This window comes from Tasmannia lanceolata, unplaced genomic scaffold (genome assembly GCF_043159265.1).
Source record: "Tasmannia lanceolata isolate RefF3 unplaced genomic scaffold, GAP_Taslan_0.1 ptg000029l, whole genome shotgun sequence".
NCBI lineage: Eukaryota > Viridiplantae > Streptophyta > Magnoliopsida > Canellales > Winteraceae > Tasmannia > Tasmannia lanceolata.
In genome coordinates, this window is record NW_027518706.1 from 1,342,090 (window position 1) to 1,356,768 (window position 14,679).

A 14,679-nucleotide genomic window follows, 5' to 3' on the forward strand; every position below is an offset into this window, starting at 1 on the left:
AAAGTTTTCAAGTTGGACCTGAACATACCACTCTTTGTTTTGGAAAGAAGGGTGAAGATATGAAGTAACAAGACAGAAGTTTCAGTGGGTTTCTTACATAAGCAATAGCTTTGGCTCTTCCACTAGAATGCTTTTAGGAAAAATAATGAATATCATTTTTTTTTAATGGAATAAATGAATTAGTTGAAAGAATAGGGATTGAAAAAATAAAACTTCAGTGTTTAATTTCCTTGGGAGGTTTTACCTTTCAAACAAGTTTTCTTTTGCTATACAATATACAAGGAGCTTATGATTTTCCAACAGAAAGAGAACCCAGGTCACTAGGTGAGGAGTGCCATTATTAAAACAAGGGAGTTTTGACATCATTTTCCAAACTTAATACATTCTACTGGTTTCTTTTCTGCAATAATACATTATACTTGTTTCTTTTCTGCACCATCTCCAAACCTCAATAGATAACAGCTGCAGGTTTTTAGCAAGACAACTGCATAAATAAAGGGAAAAAAAGCAGACAATGAAAAGGCCTATCAGGCCTTCTTAGAACTGAAGGCTTAGAGTAATACATAATACCTAAAAAACTCAGAATCAGTGTCACCACCCATTATACAACCCCAATCCCCAACAAGACGAAGCTAGAAATAAATAAGGGAAACTGAAGAAAAAAGGGGGGAAATGGACAAAAAAAGGCAAATGTCAACGACACCCAACTATCTATACCCTGTATACATCCCCTTGTCCAAAATCTTCTTATGTACTAAATTACACTGGAAATGAAGGTAAGGTGAGACAGCTCACACAAGGGGGGCTTCACAAAAAAAGAACAGAATAAAAAAGCTGAGAAGGGGGTTGCACACGCATCTGGAAAAGTCCTCTCCCCACCCAACACAAGAAAGAATACACCATAGCAACAAAATCAATAAAGGCAACCACCTCAAAAAGCCTCTATTTGTCTTCAAACATGTTTTGCTCTTCCAATTTCACATTGCCGGAACAGCAGTGATTAAATATATCAGGTTTGGCCGGTGGCATTTCAGAGGTTTGTTGCCATTTTCTAGTTGTAGATTTTTACTGGCTTCTCATATGTGTGACGGTTCTGCAAAGGGAAGAGATATTGTCATGAAAGATAATGGAATCTGTAGGGTATCTTATACTTCTTTTGTGATTGTGCAGAAGAACCTGGGGTCCGCCGTGATAAAATAAGACTACGGGTAAAGCCATTCCAAGTGACAACCAAATGAATCGAGGGTGAGATTTAAAAAAGAAAAAGAAACGTATGTAAATGTTATATTACCTGATTTGATGTATAAGCTCTTTTTGGAGCAGTGTCAGAGTGCTCTAACCCAAGATACTGCTCCCAAGCCCCATATACATCTCTTCTCTGAAGGCATATATGGATACAAAAAGAGGTCAAGGGGGCAGTGAATCACTAAAATGGAAAAAAGGAATGCATCAATCAAATGTGAACTCTGATAGACTTACCTGAAAACGACTAGATACAATGTCAGAATCCTGAAGATATTCCGGGCGACCCAATGACAGAAATGCAAACTTCCACTGACAAAACATATGAGCAAAAGGGGTGATAAGTTTCAATATAAACAAGAAAAAAGGGCGGCCCAGTGCACAAGGCTCCCGCCACTGCGGGGTTTGGGGAGGGCTAGATGTACGCAGCCTTACCCCTGCTTTGCAGAGAGGCTGTTTCCGTGACTCGAACCCGTGACCACCAGGTCAACAATGGAGCAACCTTACCGTTGTGCCATGGCTCGCCCTCAAATTTTCAATATAAACAATAAGGGGAGATAAATTTCAATATAGACAATCATCAAAAGTTGGTTTGTTAATGATTAGTAGTATAGAAGGGTTAACTACATGGTTGTTTCCGCAGGAATGGGGAATGCCTGCTTCCATACTTCAGATGAAAATATGAGAATAGACTCCATATTATGAGTTGGTCAATAAATGGGCCCGCCAACATTCCTTTCCGAACCTTGCAGGCCTTACCCGACATTTCAAAAGTGGTGATCCAATTGTCGCGCTGGTGGACCACCATGGCACCAGCCCCATGGACGCAACAACAACAGACGATCCTAGCCCCACGATCATGGCCAGCAGACAAATGACAAAGTCAACATCCAAAGCCAAATACCAAAAACCCTTGATTTGATTAAGGGATCAGGACCATCCATTCACCAGGGCGCAGCTAGGCTCGACGACACGAGGGCCGCAAGACTACAAATCATTTACTTCCATTTTGTTAAATTATATGCAATGCCTCTTGAGTTATGCAACTTAGACGAATGTGCCAGCATCATACAAGGTGTCAGATATGTGACTCAAGAAAATCCATCAAACACATCTGTGCAACTGCATTATATTCGGAGATTTTGAGTGTTGTATAAATATTAGATAATCAAAGACACATCGGAAGAACTAAAGAAGCATCGAAATGAAAAATAAGCGCATTAAAGCTACAAAACATAGAAAACAAATGGTAAAAAATAAGACTTTATTTACAGGCAAAAAAAAAAATTAATGAAAAGCAGAAAAGCAACACCCCGCCCGAGATGGACAGAAACAGGAAGGGGGAAACAGCCACAAAAAACTAAGAAAACAAACAAACAAACACTACAAAGAACATAAAACAAAAGACCAGAAATTTCGAGGGAGATGATCAAAGACCAGAAAATAAGACTTTCACAATGATTGAAATACCAAATGCCCTATGCACGTGTACTTGCAACATACAAAATTGGGAACAAGCTGGCATGGTCATTATGGGTGCTAAAAATGAGAGCAAATACCTTGGCAAATTCCTCATCTGGAACCTGCAATTTCTTCTGGATACGTACTTTAACCTCAGCTAAAGTCTCACCTTCATGTATAATTAAGAAGAAGGGTTCCCCAAAATTCTGAACCTGCTGTTGAATCAAACAGGATGAAAATTTAAGGCGGGGTTAAAATATGCAAGATGGCTTTCACATTCACAGTAGTGACCGCTGTGGCTGAAATAGTGAGAACACAGGTATTAACTTTAAATCATATTTACCATTTGATTTTGGGCTGCATCTTTTGTGAAGTGGTAAACATGAATAAGGCGATCATGGGAACCAAGGTTTTTCTCTTCTTCTGGGATCTGTTGTCATTATACAAACACTCAGCAGTCACTTACCCAAATGTTATATCCAATTATCTAGAGGTAATATCATTGCCGTTATTATCATAAGATTTATAATTCAAACCCAATATTCAATATGAATACCACAGAAACAATTTGTAATTCAACTTGAATCCTATGTGATGAAAACATTACCTAAACCATGCGCCTCAACCGGACAAATTGAGTGAGGTTTTATAATTGTTGACAGTTTTAAAATCAATCTAATTTCATTGAAGGGAAATGAAATGGGAATGCATTGAAAATCACAAAGTATGACCGCAATCTTGTGTCCAACTAGTCAGAAGCTCTATATCACTAATTGCGATATAGAAAGACGTGGGATGATATAAATTAACCAAAACATGATGTGATTGCTATAATTTTTTTATAGGTAAGCTGGGATCGAACCAGCAACCTTCATAGTTGTGATATACAGCACCATCCAATTGCGTAACAGCCTCAACCTTTATGTGACAGTTAAACCAAGCTTGTAAATATAGAGAACCATCCAACTGTGTAACAGCCTCAACCCTTGATGCAGTGGTCAGAAAAAGGATTAGTTATATCTATTTCTTTCCATAATCTTAAATCTACTAATTTTCAGAAAGAAAAAAAAACATTACCTAAACCATGCGCCTCAACCGGACAAATTGAGTGAGGTTTTATAATTGTTGACAGTTTTAAAATCAATCTAATTTCATTGAAGGGAAATGAAATGGGAATGCATTGAAAATCACAAAGTATGACCGCAATCTCGTGTCCAACTAGTCAGAAGCTCTATATCACTAATTGCGATATAGAAAGACGTGGGATGATATAAATTAACCAAAACATGATGTGATTGCTATAATTTTTTTATAGGTAAGCTGGGATCGAACCAGCAACCTTCATAGTTGTGATATACAGCACCATCCAATTGTGTAACAGCCTTAACCTTTATGTGACAGTTAAACCATGCTTGTAAATATAGAGAACCACCCAACTGTGTAACAGCCTCAACCCTTGATGCAGTGGTCAGAAAAAGGATTAGTTATATCTATTTCTTTCCATAATCTTAAATCTACTAATTTTCAGAAAATAAAAATAATAAGATCTTATTATTTGCACTTTTAATTTGATTAGTCATCTTCGCAGGACAGGAAGAGATGTAATATTATTCATAGCACCATAAAATTATATACCAAAGACATCCAATTATACATTTCTACATAACACCATACCTTAAACATCAGGTCTATGGTACAAAAATATAGCAATCAGAATGAATTAACAGATATAAACTGAAAGACAATCAATATTTATTCATAGCGCCGCAAAATTATATATTGGGTGCCAAAGATTATCTTATTATACATCTCCAGAACACCATACATTAAACATAAAGTTAATGGTACCAAAAATACAGCAACCAAAACAAATACACGGATGTGATACGCAAAATTCAACCAAACAGACAGCACACACATGAAATCCCCACTTTACCAGCAACAATCTATTTGAGGAAATTCAAAAGAGGGACAAACCTCCTCTGCACGCAATGTCCAGTACTGATCGTTTATGTTCTCAATCTTCTCATTAGGTGGAAAAATCTGCAAAAAAGTGTTCAAGTTGGCAGGTAATAATAATGAACAAAATTTTCGAAAAGCCCAAAACAGTCCTTAATACTTTTAAATATGGTCTGCAGCTCAATCACAGGACAAATGGATATTACTTAGGGAAATCCCAAGCCAAGTTCTTAATCACAGGTCATAAAGACTCAACTCCTCACTAAACACTTTTTTAAATGACATAAGTAAATAAGAAGCTAAAGAAGACAAAAACATACCTTATAGATCTTGTGATAGAAAACCTCAAGCAATCGAAGCTCAGCATTGGGATGAGAGAGCTCGACCTATTCGAAAATGTCCATCAGGTTGTAGGTATAATTTTATTTATGTTTAATTGGAATTAGTGGAATTCTAGAACCCCATGCAAGTACAAATGAGAAGCACGCCACATGCATACTATTTTTATAAGTGTTAGCTTTCTTTCTGAATTGATTACCAAAAATTGCTTAAAATATGAAAATTATGAAATTAGTAGAGATTAAGCTGTGCAGTGTTAGCCTAGAAGTGAGATTCATCCTGCTAAAGAGATAAAGTGAGAGCACGGTAGAGAGCAACAAAACCCACCTGCTCCATAAATTGGAAGTGTATGAACAGTTGAAAATTACCTTGGTTTTCAAGTCATTGATAACATCACCAACAGTACTCTGTTTTGGAAGCCTAATACTGTGAATTACCACCTGTAAACAAGCACTTACAGGTTTAACAACACACATGACAGGTTACATGATGCAAAATAAGATGAAAGCCATGATCTGCATACTCACTTCATCCTTCGTGGAGTGATGAAAAGCAACTTTCAAAGTTTTTAAACCTTGCAACTCTGGCAAAGGAATGTCCAATACCTCGTAGTACAAGATATCGGAAGTCTGTCAAAGAAAGATTAGTTACTGGTTTCACACTATTCACAAATAGTTGATACAAATAACATCTAAAACATTAGACGGGTCAATCATTGACTCGCAAGTCGACTCGGTTTTTTCCCGCAGGGTCAAAATTTTGTTTGGCTCGCTAGAGAATTAAAACCCCACTGAGTCAACCAATCAATAACGCACGTACCGTTTTTCCTTGGAGAGTTTCCCAAAGAAGATTAAAAAAAAACAAAGGTAGATGGAGATACAAGATGGAAAACCTGGTTGTAGTGGACCAGCATGTCTGACAGATGCTCTACACCCCGGTACTTAATGGGCTGGGGTTTAGGCTGCTGAGAGTAACAGTTGTGAGATGTAAGCCTAATTTTAGTTGGATCATCCAAACCAAGCTGGCGAGCAACTTTATCCACAACATCATCATAAGTGAAAAGCTTTGACCTTAAATTCAGATGGAAAAATTTGAAGAAAACGATCAGAAAACTGATAATATATATCCTCAGAGAACATAAGATAAAACCGAAAAAAAATATTATGAGAGACTTACAACTCTAAACAGAAATCGTCCTCTTTAGGTTTCTCCAGAGAACGGAAATGGACAATCTACAGCATCACGTTACATGAAGACTTAGAATAGAATCTTACACAAATATTAACCAATGACTAAGGAAAAGAAACACTTTCTATGGGAATAAATCAAAGCCATGTATCCAGATTCCAGAAAGATGGTGTAGTAATGCCAGTGAGAAGCATCTTGCCTATCTCACATCAATCACATAGGAATAGATACAAAATTACAAATGATGACAAGACATGATCAATCATCCTCTGCATCCTATATCTGCAGCTTCATACATTTTTTTTACGCGGTCAAGTGTGAAATATTTATTGTAATTTTATTAGTTTAATACTGTATTGGCTCCTCATTAATAGTTAAAGTTTTCCTGCCTAAATATAAGATCATAAACGAACACTTAATATTGTATTCATTGTAGGCATATTGCCTGCCTAGACCTAAAAACTAAATAGTTGAAGTTTCTATTTCAGTTGAAAATTTTGGTGGATATCCTGTAAAAGCACAGAATCATATGGAAACAAGCGCAAATGATCAAATTTAAATATGAAATTTCAGGAATTGCTAGAAAAAGCACACAAACACTCAGAAACCATCACATAAGCAAGACAATCATCCATAATGGCTTAAAACATCGAACACCCAGTGACATGCATTGTCGCTTGTGTCTGATAATTTAGTACATACCAAATTTCACGTGTAAGTAATTCATATTTTATTTTATTTTGAAAATGAATTCATATGATTATTTATACATAACATATGCACCAAAACAAATGTACCACATTTCGCATGCAATTCATATAAACATAATTGTGCAGTACATATTGATATAGTATACCACTGTTAGACTTGCGACTTTGGTTATGCATTTCGGTCGTTTCGGATTCGATTTCGGTTTTTGTGGGGACAGAAACAGAAATATTTCGATCATTTCGTGTCGGTTTCGGTAAAAATTTAAAACCACATTCTTCTTCTACTTCATTGTAGCTAAGATTGATAAACGCTTTGTTATTTGATTATCGCATATTTGTTTTCGACTCGTAGTTTCCTAATCCTAAGATCGCTTAGTTTATTGAAAGAATACCATATTTATTTTGTTGCACATTATGATTAATAATCAGTAATTTTATATGTATCTGTCTGTATGGGGCGTGTCCCTATTTCTAGGGTCAACACGCCTTCCGATGTCAAGTAGTAATAATCAGAAGTGTCAACTTCATGTGGGCATGTTGACTGACACATTTTTGTACCGTGTTGAGTATGAAATATTTATTGCAAGACCTATTAATTTGACATTGTTCTACTCCTCTTTTATTAGTATTTGTTGTTAACCCCACCCCCACCTCACCCTAAACCATAAAACCATAAACACTCTTTTTTTTTAAAAGAAAAAATTGACAATTGTATTCATACCATGAGGATTACATTGGGAACCAGGAGTCCCAGCTTGCAATTACATAGCATGGAAGGTCAGGATGTACCCTAGACCAGAAAAGCAAAACAAAAGAGGAGTACCCACATCTTAGCTATAGTTACTATAGAATGACTTTTTCATTATACAATACAAAAAACCTCCATCCCAAAAGCCTCCATCAACACCATGACTCAAGAACACGTGTGTCATCCAAAGATGCTTCCACTGCTATAGATCTATAAAGACACACATCCACCTCCTACTGACTCCAAAAGGCAAGACCATTTATAAACTTTGCGACCTTCCCACGGAGATCTTGAGAGCAACTACAAAAAACCCAAACCTGCCTCAATGCTGCATTCCACAGGTTGCTACTTTCAGACTCCAACTAAACCAGGTTTAAATGATTATCCATCCCATCATTTTTTATACCAGGAGATCCAACACCCTAGGCTGCAACATACAACGGAAAAAGGTTATAAGTGACCCGAAGTAAATCAGGCATCTTCATCGTCATTTATGCACCTTTCTATTTTACAAACTCAGACAAAAGAGAAAAACGGGAGGATTCCCAAAGCAGCGAGGAACAAAGTTCCTCAAGCACACTCGGATATAGCTTTAGCATTCCCCAAATTGCATACTATGCTGAGTCAAACCAACAGAACCCCGCACTCTAACAATCAAGAAGCAGAAGGATGAAAAGAGCCAAGGTTTACCCACGACTATCCACAACAACGATAGGGATTACACTCTACCAGTGCCCAACATCCAAAGAAGACTCCCAATCTCTGAATATGCCTTTAATCTGGACAGTTTTGAATATGCCTTTAATCTGGACAGTTTTGAACAAGTTCAAAATTAATCTGGACAGTTTTGAACAAGTTCTGGCAGAAAGATGAATATGCCTTCAATCTGGACAGTTTTGAACAAGTTTAAAATTACTTTTGCCAACTACAGAAGTAATAAACATTATGGCTGCTGCTTATTTTCCGAGTACTGAGAGGTCGAATGAAATACAAATGGTTCTCAAGATGAAAATCACAAAACCACCCTAATCTGGAGAAAGTGAAAGATGACACATTGTGCTTCAAAAGGAGTTCCCTCATATGGAAAAATCCCCCTCAACCAGGGAAATACATGTTACCCATCTTCGACTGAGTACATTTCGCATAGATAAGCACATTAAGCATCTTGCATTGATACAAATTGTAGCACATGCTTCTAATCTAAAGAATATGCATACATAACTAGGCTCCTAGTCACCCTTTTTTATTAATGTTAAAGCATTGTTTAACACAATATGGCTTCCAAGAATAGAAAATAGTTTCAAACATGGTTTTAAATTTTTCAGATATCGGTTGGGACCGAAACTGAAATTTTTTGAAATCCGAAATTTCGGACTTACCAAATTTCGGCCGGAATTTTGCAAAATTCAAATTTTTAAAAAAAATATATTATTTTTCCAAAATTTCGGCCGAATTACCGAAATTTCTAAAATATTGCCATTTTTGGTGTAACGGATTTCGGCCGAAATTTTGGGATTTCACCAGAAATTCCAGTTTCGGCCAAGGCCGAAATATATACCGAAACCAAAATTTAAAACCATGGTTTCAAATGTGTATATTAGCCACTGACCATAGACCAAGCCAATGAGCCTACCACACAACTATGCCTGATAGATTATTTATTGTATGTCAAAAGGATAAGAAATGATTACCTGCCGATTATGCACATATTCCAAAAAGTGGGGTACATCTGGGTAGCGACATTGGTCAACATTTTCGTTTAGAGTTCTCTGAAAACAGATGATGTCTCCATCTTCAAGCTGCACATGAGAAATCAGAAATTCAAGCCCCGTGTCCAACTTGATATACTATTTGAAGACAGTAAGCTAGTGCACCATATGATATATATGCACCATTCAAAAAAAAATCATATGATATATATACACCTGGCTAGCTCGAAACGCGAGTTTCTTGTCAATTTGTTCGCACATGACAGTTGGCTCATACTTTATTTCCTGGCCATCACATAACGAACAATTCAGAAAGTTCTATTATTAGCAATTTCCGCATCTAGAAAAAAGAGTTCTTTTTATTACGACAAGTTACATGTAACTTCATATAAATACCAAGACTTTGCTGGGAAAATAAATCGTGTTGCAATAATCAGAGACTAAAATTTGGCCATAAGAACTACCTCATAAAGGTTAATTTCTTCATTTGGAGGGAATCCGGCCATTTCATTTATTTTGGCCAGGATTTCGGCCGGTTTGCCTGTACCTTTAACAAAAAGCCTCCCCACATACCTGAGATCAAAAATTAAAATTTTACTAGAGTCACATGTAACGGTAACCTCAGCAAACTATTGGCAAGGCTAGAAACCAATGACTACCGGAGCTCCTCTTTCACAGGGTCATAAAGCTTGAAGAAAAGTAGTATATCATCTTTGGTCTTGTCGGGTGGAGGAAGAGGACGTAAATCCTGCATGACCAAACAGAAAAAACTACTCATGCACGTCTGTTTAAAACCTACAGATTACTTGAAATCCAGGAAAGCATACTAATGCGGAACCCATTTTGCATTAAGAAGTAATTTTCAAAAAAAAAAAATTAAGTTGTAAAGCAACCGTACCGGTCCAAGCTCTGCTTCCAAATACAACTTTAGTTCTGCATTGTGAGCCTTGTTTGATACCTCCCTCAATTGTCCAACCTACAATGCAATAAAAAGTGGTTATGAGCTTGAGAGTCCAGCAGGCCCTAACATGCCCCATTACAAACCTAGTCTACTCTTTAGGTGGTAAATCTCCAAAATACGCAAAACAGAGGTCACTCTAAAGAAACATGTAAAAAGAATTGTCGAGCTACAATATAGTCAAAAGAATTGCATCAATGGATAAAAGTAATCATACTTAGCATGACGAAAAGATGAAAAGATCCAGAAATGGAGGGGTTGTTGCTGAACTTTCCAATGAAGTCAGAATTAAGATGATGTCGTAACATGATGAAATCAGCAGGTAGTCCCAACCACCTCAGTTCGATCTAGAAATTCAAAATATAAGAATATAGGTTTTTTGCCCTAGAAAATCCTTGAGAAATTTCTTGGAATTCTCTGAGATTAATTTAGATGGTTCATGACAAGACTTCAATCCATATGGGCAGCCGCCTAGTTTCCCAACTGAAGACAGACTTAAACAAATTCTGAAAATCAGGGCAGAGATACTATTGGTAAGAAAATGCAACAAAAACGAGTAATTCAATGAGACTTTGACACTGATCTGAGAAGGAGATTGAAATCTACATGGGGACGATCAAACTGCAAGTCTGTCAATGCAGCACAGTAATTTATAGTAAAGTGAATGTTCTACATATTTACATTCTGGAGCTTTGTGTGTTTGAGAAGTAGAAAAGCAAGGCAGAAGTATGACTTTGAACTATAATAGAAGTTGGGGTTCGTTAGAGGGTCTATAAAGATGGGCATTGCTGGATTTCCTGCAAATTTTCTTCAGACAAGTTTTGATAACTGGGGTCGAAATTCATGAGGAACTTCTATAGGTAATTTTCTGCCTACTGAATTTTATTTCCTTCTGTATTTATCCAAATCACAAACTACTGTGTAATCAACGGCCAATACCCCTCAATAATCAGTAGATATTCTATTGGAAAAATTTCACCAGAGATCAAGCCGAGTCTGATTCTGGCATTGATTGTTCTCTACAATCAGAACCCCAAATTAGTATAGAATACAGAGAATGGAAATCGTCATGATGGAAAGTTTAGTGAGTTCCGGCTAGATGGTTATCACCACCACTTAGACCTTGAAGCTAAACGCCGATGGTTGCTCCCTTGGCAACCCCAGCCCAGCTGGTATAGGTGGAGTTTTAAGGGATAATTGGGGTACCATTCTTCATTCTTTCTTTCATATCCCAAGCAGTGTGAATGAGCTTGCGGATCGATTACTTAAAGTTGGTGCTACGAGTAATCATATGCATCCTGGGAAGCTTTTGCACTTTGATGGGCCCTTGTAATTATCCTTTGATTTAATAAATTCTGTTAATCTTTGCCAAAAATTAAAAAAAGAAGTGTGCATCAAGTGCAACTTGGCAACTAAGGACCATAGGAGAATTAATCATTATCCAGATACAGGAGGGAAATCAAGTGCAACATGGCAACTAAGGACCATAGGACAGATACAGGAGGGAAATCAAAAGGTAATAATGAAGCAAGAAACAGTACACGGGTAAACCAAGCTGTTGACATTTTTATCTTCATAAAAAGCTCAAGCTAAGTTTATTATGGTCTGGTGCCTAAATGTGCTATTAATGATGCAACAAAGAGACACATACGAATATATAATGTGCCAATTGTAAACTAAAAGCAAACACAACCCCTCTTACGATAAACAAAACAAAACAAAACAAAACAAAACAAGAAGGCAAGACCAACATACAAAGTTTAAAGAAACTAATATGTAAATAGTATTTATTTTCAAGAAGTCATATCTAAGAAGGTTAATATCTGCTGCCTTCTACTCAAATAAACCCAAGGCAGGCAACTGACGGTCTGCCGCCACATCCAAGTGGAATGTCTGTCCACAAGGTCATCTATATACCATGCATCTCGACATTGCACTGAAACAGAAACATGTTCGATTCCTTAATGTTCCTTTCCAAATCCAATGTCAGGACATATTCACCATCATGAGTGTCAGTTCCACTTGTTCGAAGCATTTATCAAATACTGCACTCCTTTTGTTTGTTGGTGGTTTATTAGTTGATCAAGAACTTAGATATATTCCGCCGTTGCATTATATTCTAACATATTGGTCACAAGCAAGGATTTAAATTTTGGTCTCAGTTACGGACATAGCCGAAATTGCCGAAATTTTGGACTCTGGCCCAAATATCAGATTTTGGTGGTTTCGGTTTCGGTCCCAACCGAAATCCGAAATTTCGGTATTTCGGACGAAATTTAAAACCATTGTCACAAGCACGTTGAGGTTTTACAGAATTGCTCATTTGCATAAACCAAGTGACTTGCAGAGCTTTGCATGTATAACAAAATGGTAAAGCATAATAATACTGATGATATGTAACAAAGATATGGCATTGTCTCATTGTGCATACTGAATTGATTCCACTATTGTGATAATTCTGTGCAAGCCCAATCACATAGCATGTGAGAAATAAATGGAAGAAAGAACTTACAGATTGTGCTTCCTCTAGATGTGAAAATGGCCTATTGGGACGATATGTATGGTTTTGGCGTTTCGCCCAGAGCCAAAAACGCTGAAATTGCACCGGAATACCGAATTCCTTGGCTACTTCTTCCTGTGAACCATTTACAAATCAGGTAACAAATTAATAATAAAAGGAACAGAAGTGGTAATAACAAAATTTAATGATGGGGGTACTAAGCAAACTGAGCATTCACAACAAAAGCTCTGTCTCTAACGTGTATCATGTATATGGTATGCAATAACAAAAAGAGAGGAGATCTAAAATGCAACAGAACTTCCCGGATTTCATCTCGAGATACAGAACTAAAGGATTAATGGATTTTACACATAAAACACAAGCCTATAATGCTAGCAAAAATAAGCCCTGGGCTGCATATATGCATAATCCAGTTAGTAAGGCATTATGATTCTTTACTGATTATAAATTATAGAATTCATAAGGAGGAAAAGGAGAAGCAGCCACTAAAGAAACTGAGCATCCTTGTAGCCAAGTAAATTTGCGTAAGCCATTACGATTAGAGCATCCCTTATAGCATCTTAGAGCATCCCTTATAGCAATTAAAGTTCCTTAAGCCATTATAATTCTTTGCTGACAAAAGAATTCATTAGGGGGGAAAGGGGAAGCAACCACTAAATTAATAGAAATTACAAGAAAGGAAGTTCCATATAGCAAGTAAATTTGCTTAACAACCCATAGAAAGAGATCCACAGCTCCTAAGATGATCATCTACCTTGACAAACAACAATTCCTTGCAATCCAAAGCCAAAGAGATGATAAGATGGTTGATATGTCCCTCCACATAGATTACACCCTTAAATTTACCTCTAAAATACCTATTATTCATCTCCGCTTGTCACCCTAACACAATGGTAACTGAACATATCCCCTACAATGCCCACTGGTACCCACAGATGTACCAGCAGACTACACCTCACCAAAGCAGAAACCAAAATTGACATTAACCACTTTTTTATAAAGTAGAAACAGTAACTTCATTCACTCCCAAAATGTTCCAGCTGATTACAAGTCGATATAGGGGACAAGCTGTCACCCGACATGATTACAGCCACTGATCCATCTGAAAAAACAGAAGAAAAAAAACTGCAAGTGCTGTATCAGCCCCAAACAACTATTCGATACTTGATGTAATCACTTCGACGCCTGGTTTTTCCAGTCCATCTTTGGAGAGTTTATCCGCTTTCTTGTTTGAAGAACAGAGCATGTGAATTGAGGGTGGATGATCCTACAGCAGTCGGGAATCTCTGAGATGATATTTGGCAGATTCCAAGGTCCCTGAGCTAAGCCAGCAGCCCAGGCTAGGACGTTGGAGGAGCATTAACCACTTCACTCAGAACATCCCAAGGGAACAACTCCAAATCAACTTATGGAAAGAAACAATGGTCTGGAAGATGGTAAAACGTGTCTCCCAAAAGCATGAAATACATCTACTCAGATACCTAAATACAATGTCTAACGATGTCCCACCTTCATATTTGCTTCCGACATTCAGCCGCAAATATTGCCTTCAGCATAAATTGGCTTTAATACTCAGATCCTTCAAAAAACTCCTAAGTACCCAATGTTGGATCAGGATACATGTAAGAAGGGAAGGCTGTGTCATAGATGCTCCTACTCTATCATGTTTTAAATACCTTTTTCTGACAGGTTAGATAAAGTTCGATTTATGGACCCCATGACAAATCATTTCTCTTGTGCATGGGATGAAACATATTAGATCCATTTCACATTAAAAATGAAAAGCTCAAGGGCTTCCTTTTAAAAGTAATCTTAACTTGGATTTGAGTATACTTTGTTACAAC

General features: G+C 37.1%; 1 protein-coding gene across 4 annotated transcripts in view; it reads right to left on the reverse strand.

The window, feature by feature from the left end:
• Nucleotides 1–510: 510 nt before the first annotated feature.
• LOC143859296 (ubiquitin C-terminal hydrolase 12-like) overlaps nt 511–14,679 on the reverse strand; it is a 40,270-nt gene continuing 26,101 nt past the window's right edge. For 2 of the 4 annotated variants that reach the window (XM_077370018.1, XM_077370017.1), the window contains exons 16-32: nt 12,827–12,949; nt 10,255–10,332; nt 10,016–10,104; nt 9,821–9,929; nt 9,573–9,641; nt 9,339–9,446; nt 6,178–6,233; nt 5,894–6,071; nt 5,529–5,630; nt 5,370–5,441; nt 4,983–5,048; nt 4,681–4,746; nt 3,047–3,133; nt 2,802–2,915; nt 1,480–1,554; nt 1,292–1,378; nt 511–1,093 (exon numbers count right to left, since the gene is read on the reverse strand). In XM_077370018.1, coding sequence (XP_077226133.1) covers nt 1,052–1,093; nt 1,292–1,378; nt 1,480–1,554; nt 2,802–2,915; nt 3,047–3,133; nt 4,681–4,746; nt 4,983–5,048; nt 5,370–5,441; nt 5,529–5,630; nt 5,894–6,071; nt 6,178–6,233; nt 9,339–9,446; nt 9,573–9,641; nt 9,821–9,929; nt 10,016–10,104; nt 10,255–10,332; nt 12,827–12,949 — 1,521 coding nt within the window. In that variant the 3' untranslated portion in view covers nt 511–1,051. Of the gene's footprint in view, nt 1,094–1,291; nt 1,379–1,479; nt 1,555–2,801; nt 2,919–3,046; nt 3,134–4,680; nt 4,747–4,982; nt 5,049–5,369; nt 5,442–5,528; nt 5,631–5,893; nt 6,072–6,177; nt 6,234–9,338; nt 9,447–9,572; nt 9,642–9,820; nt 9,930–10,015; nt 10,105–10,254; nt 10,333–12,826; nt 12,950–14,679 lie in introns of all 4 variants that reach the window. The other 2 variants (XM_077370016.1, XM_077370015.1) reach the window with 1 other exon arrangement.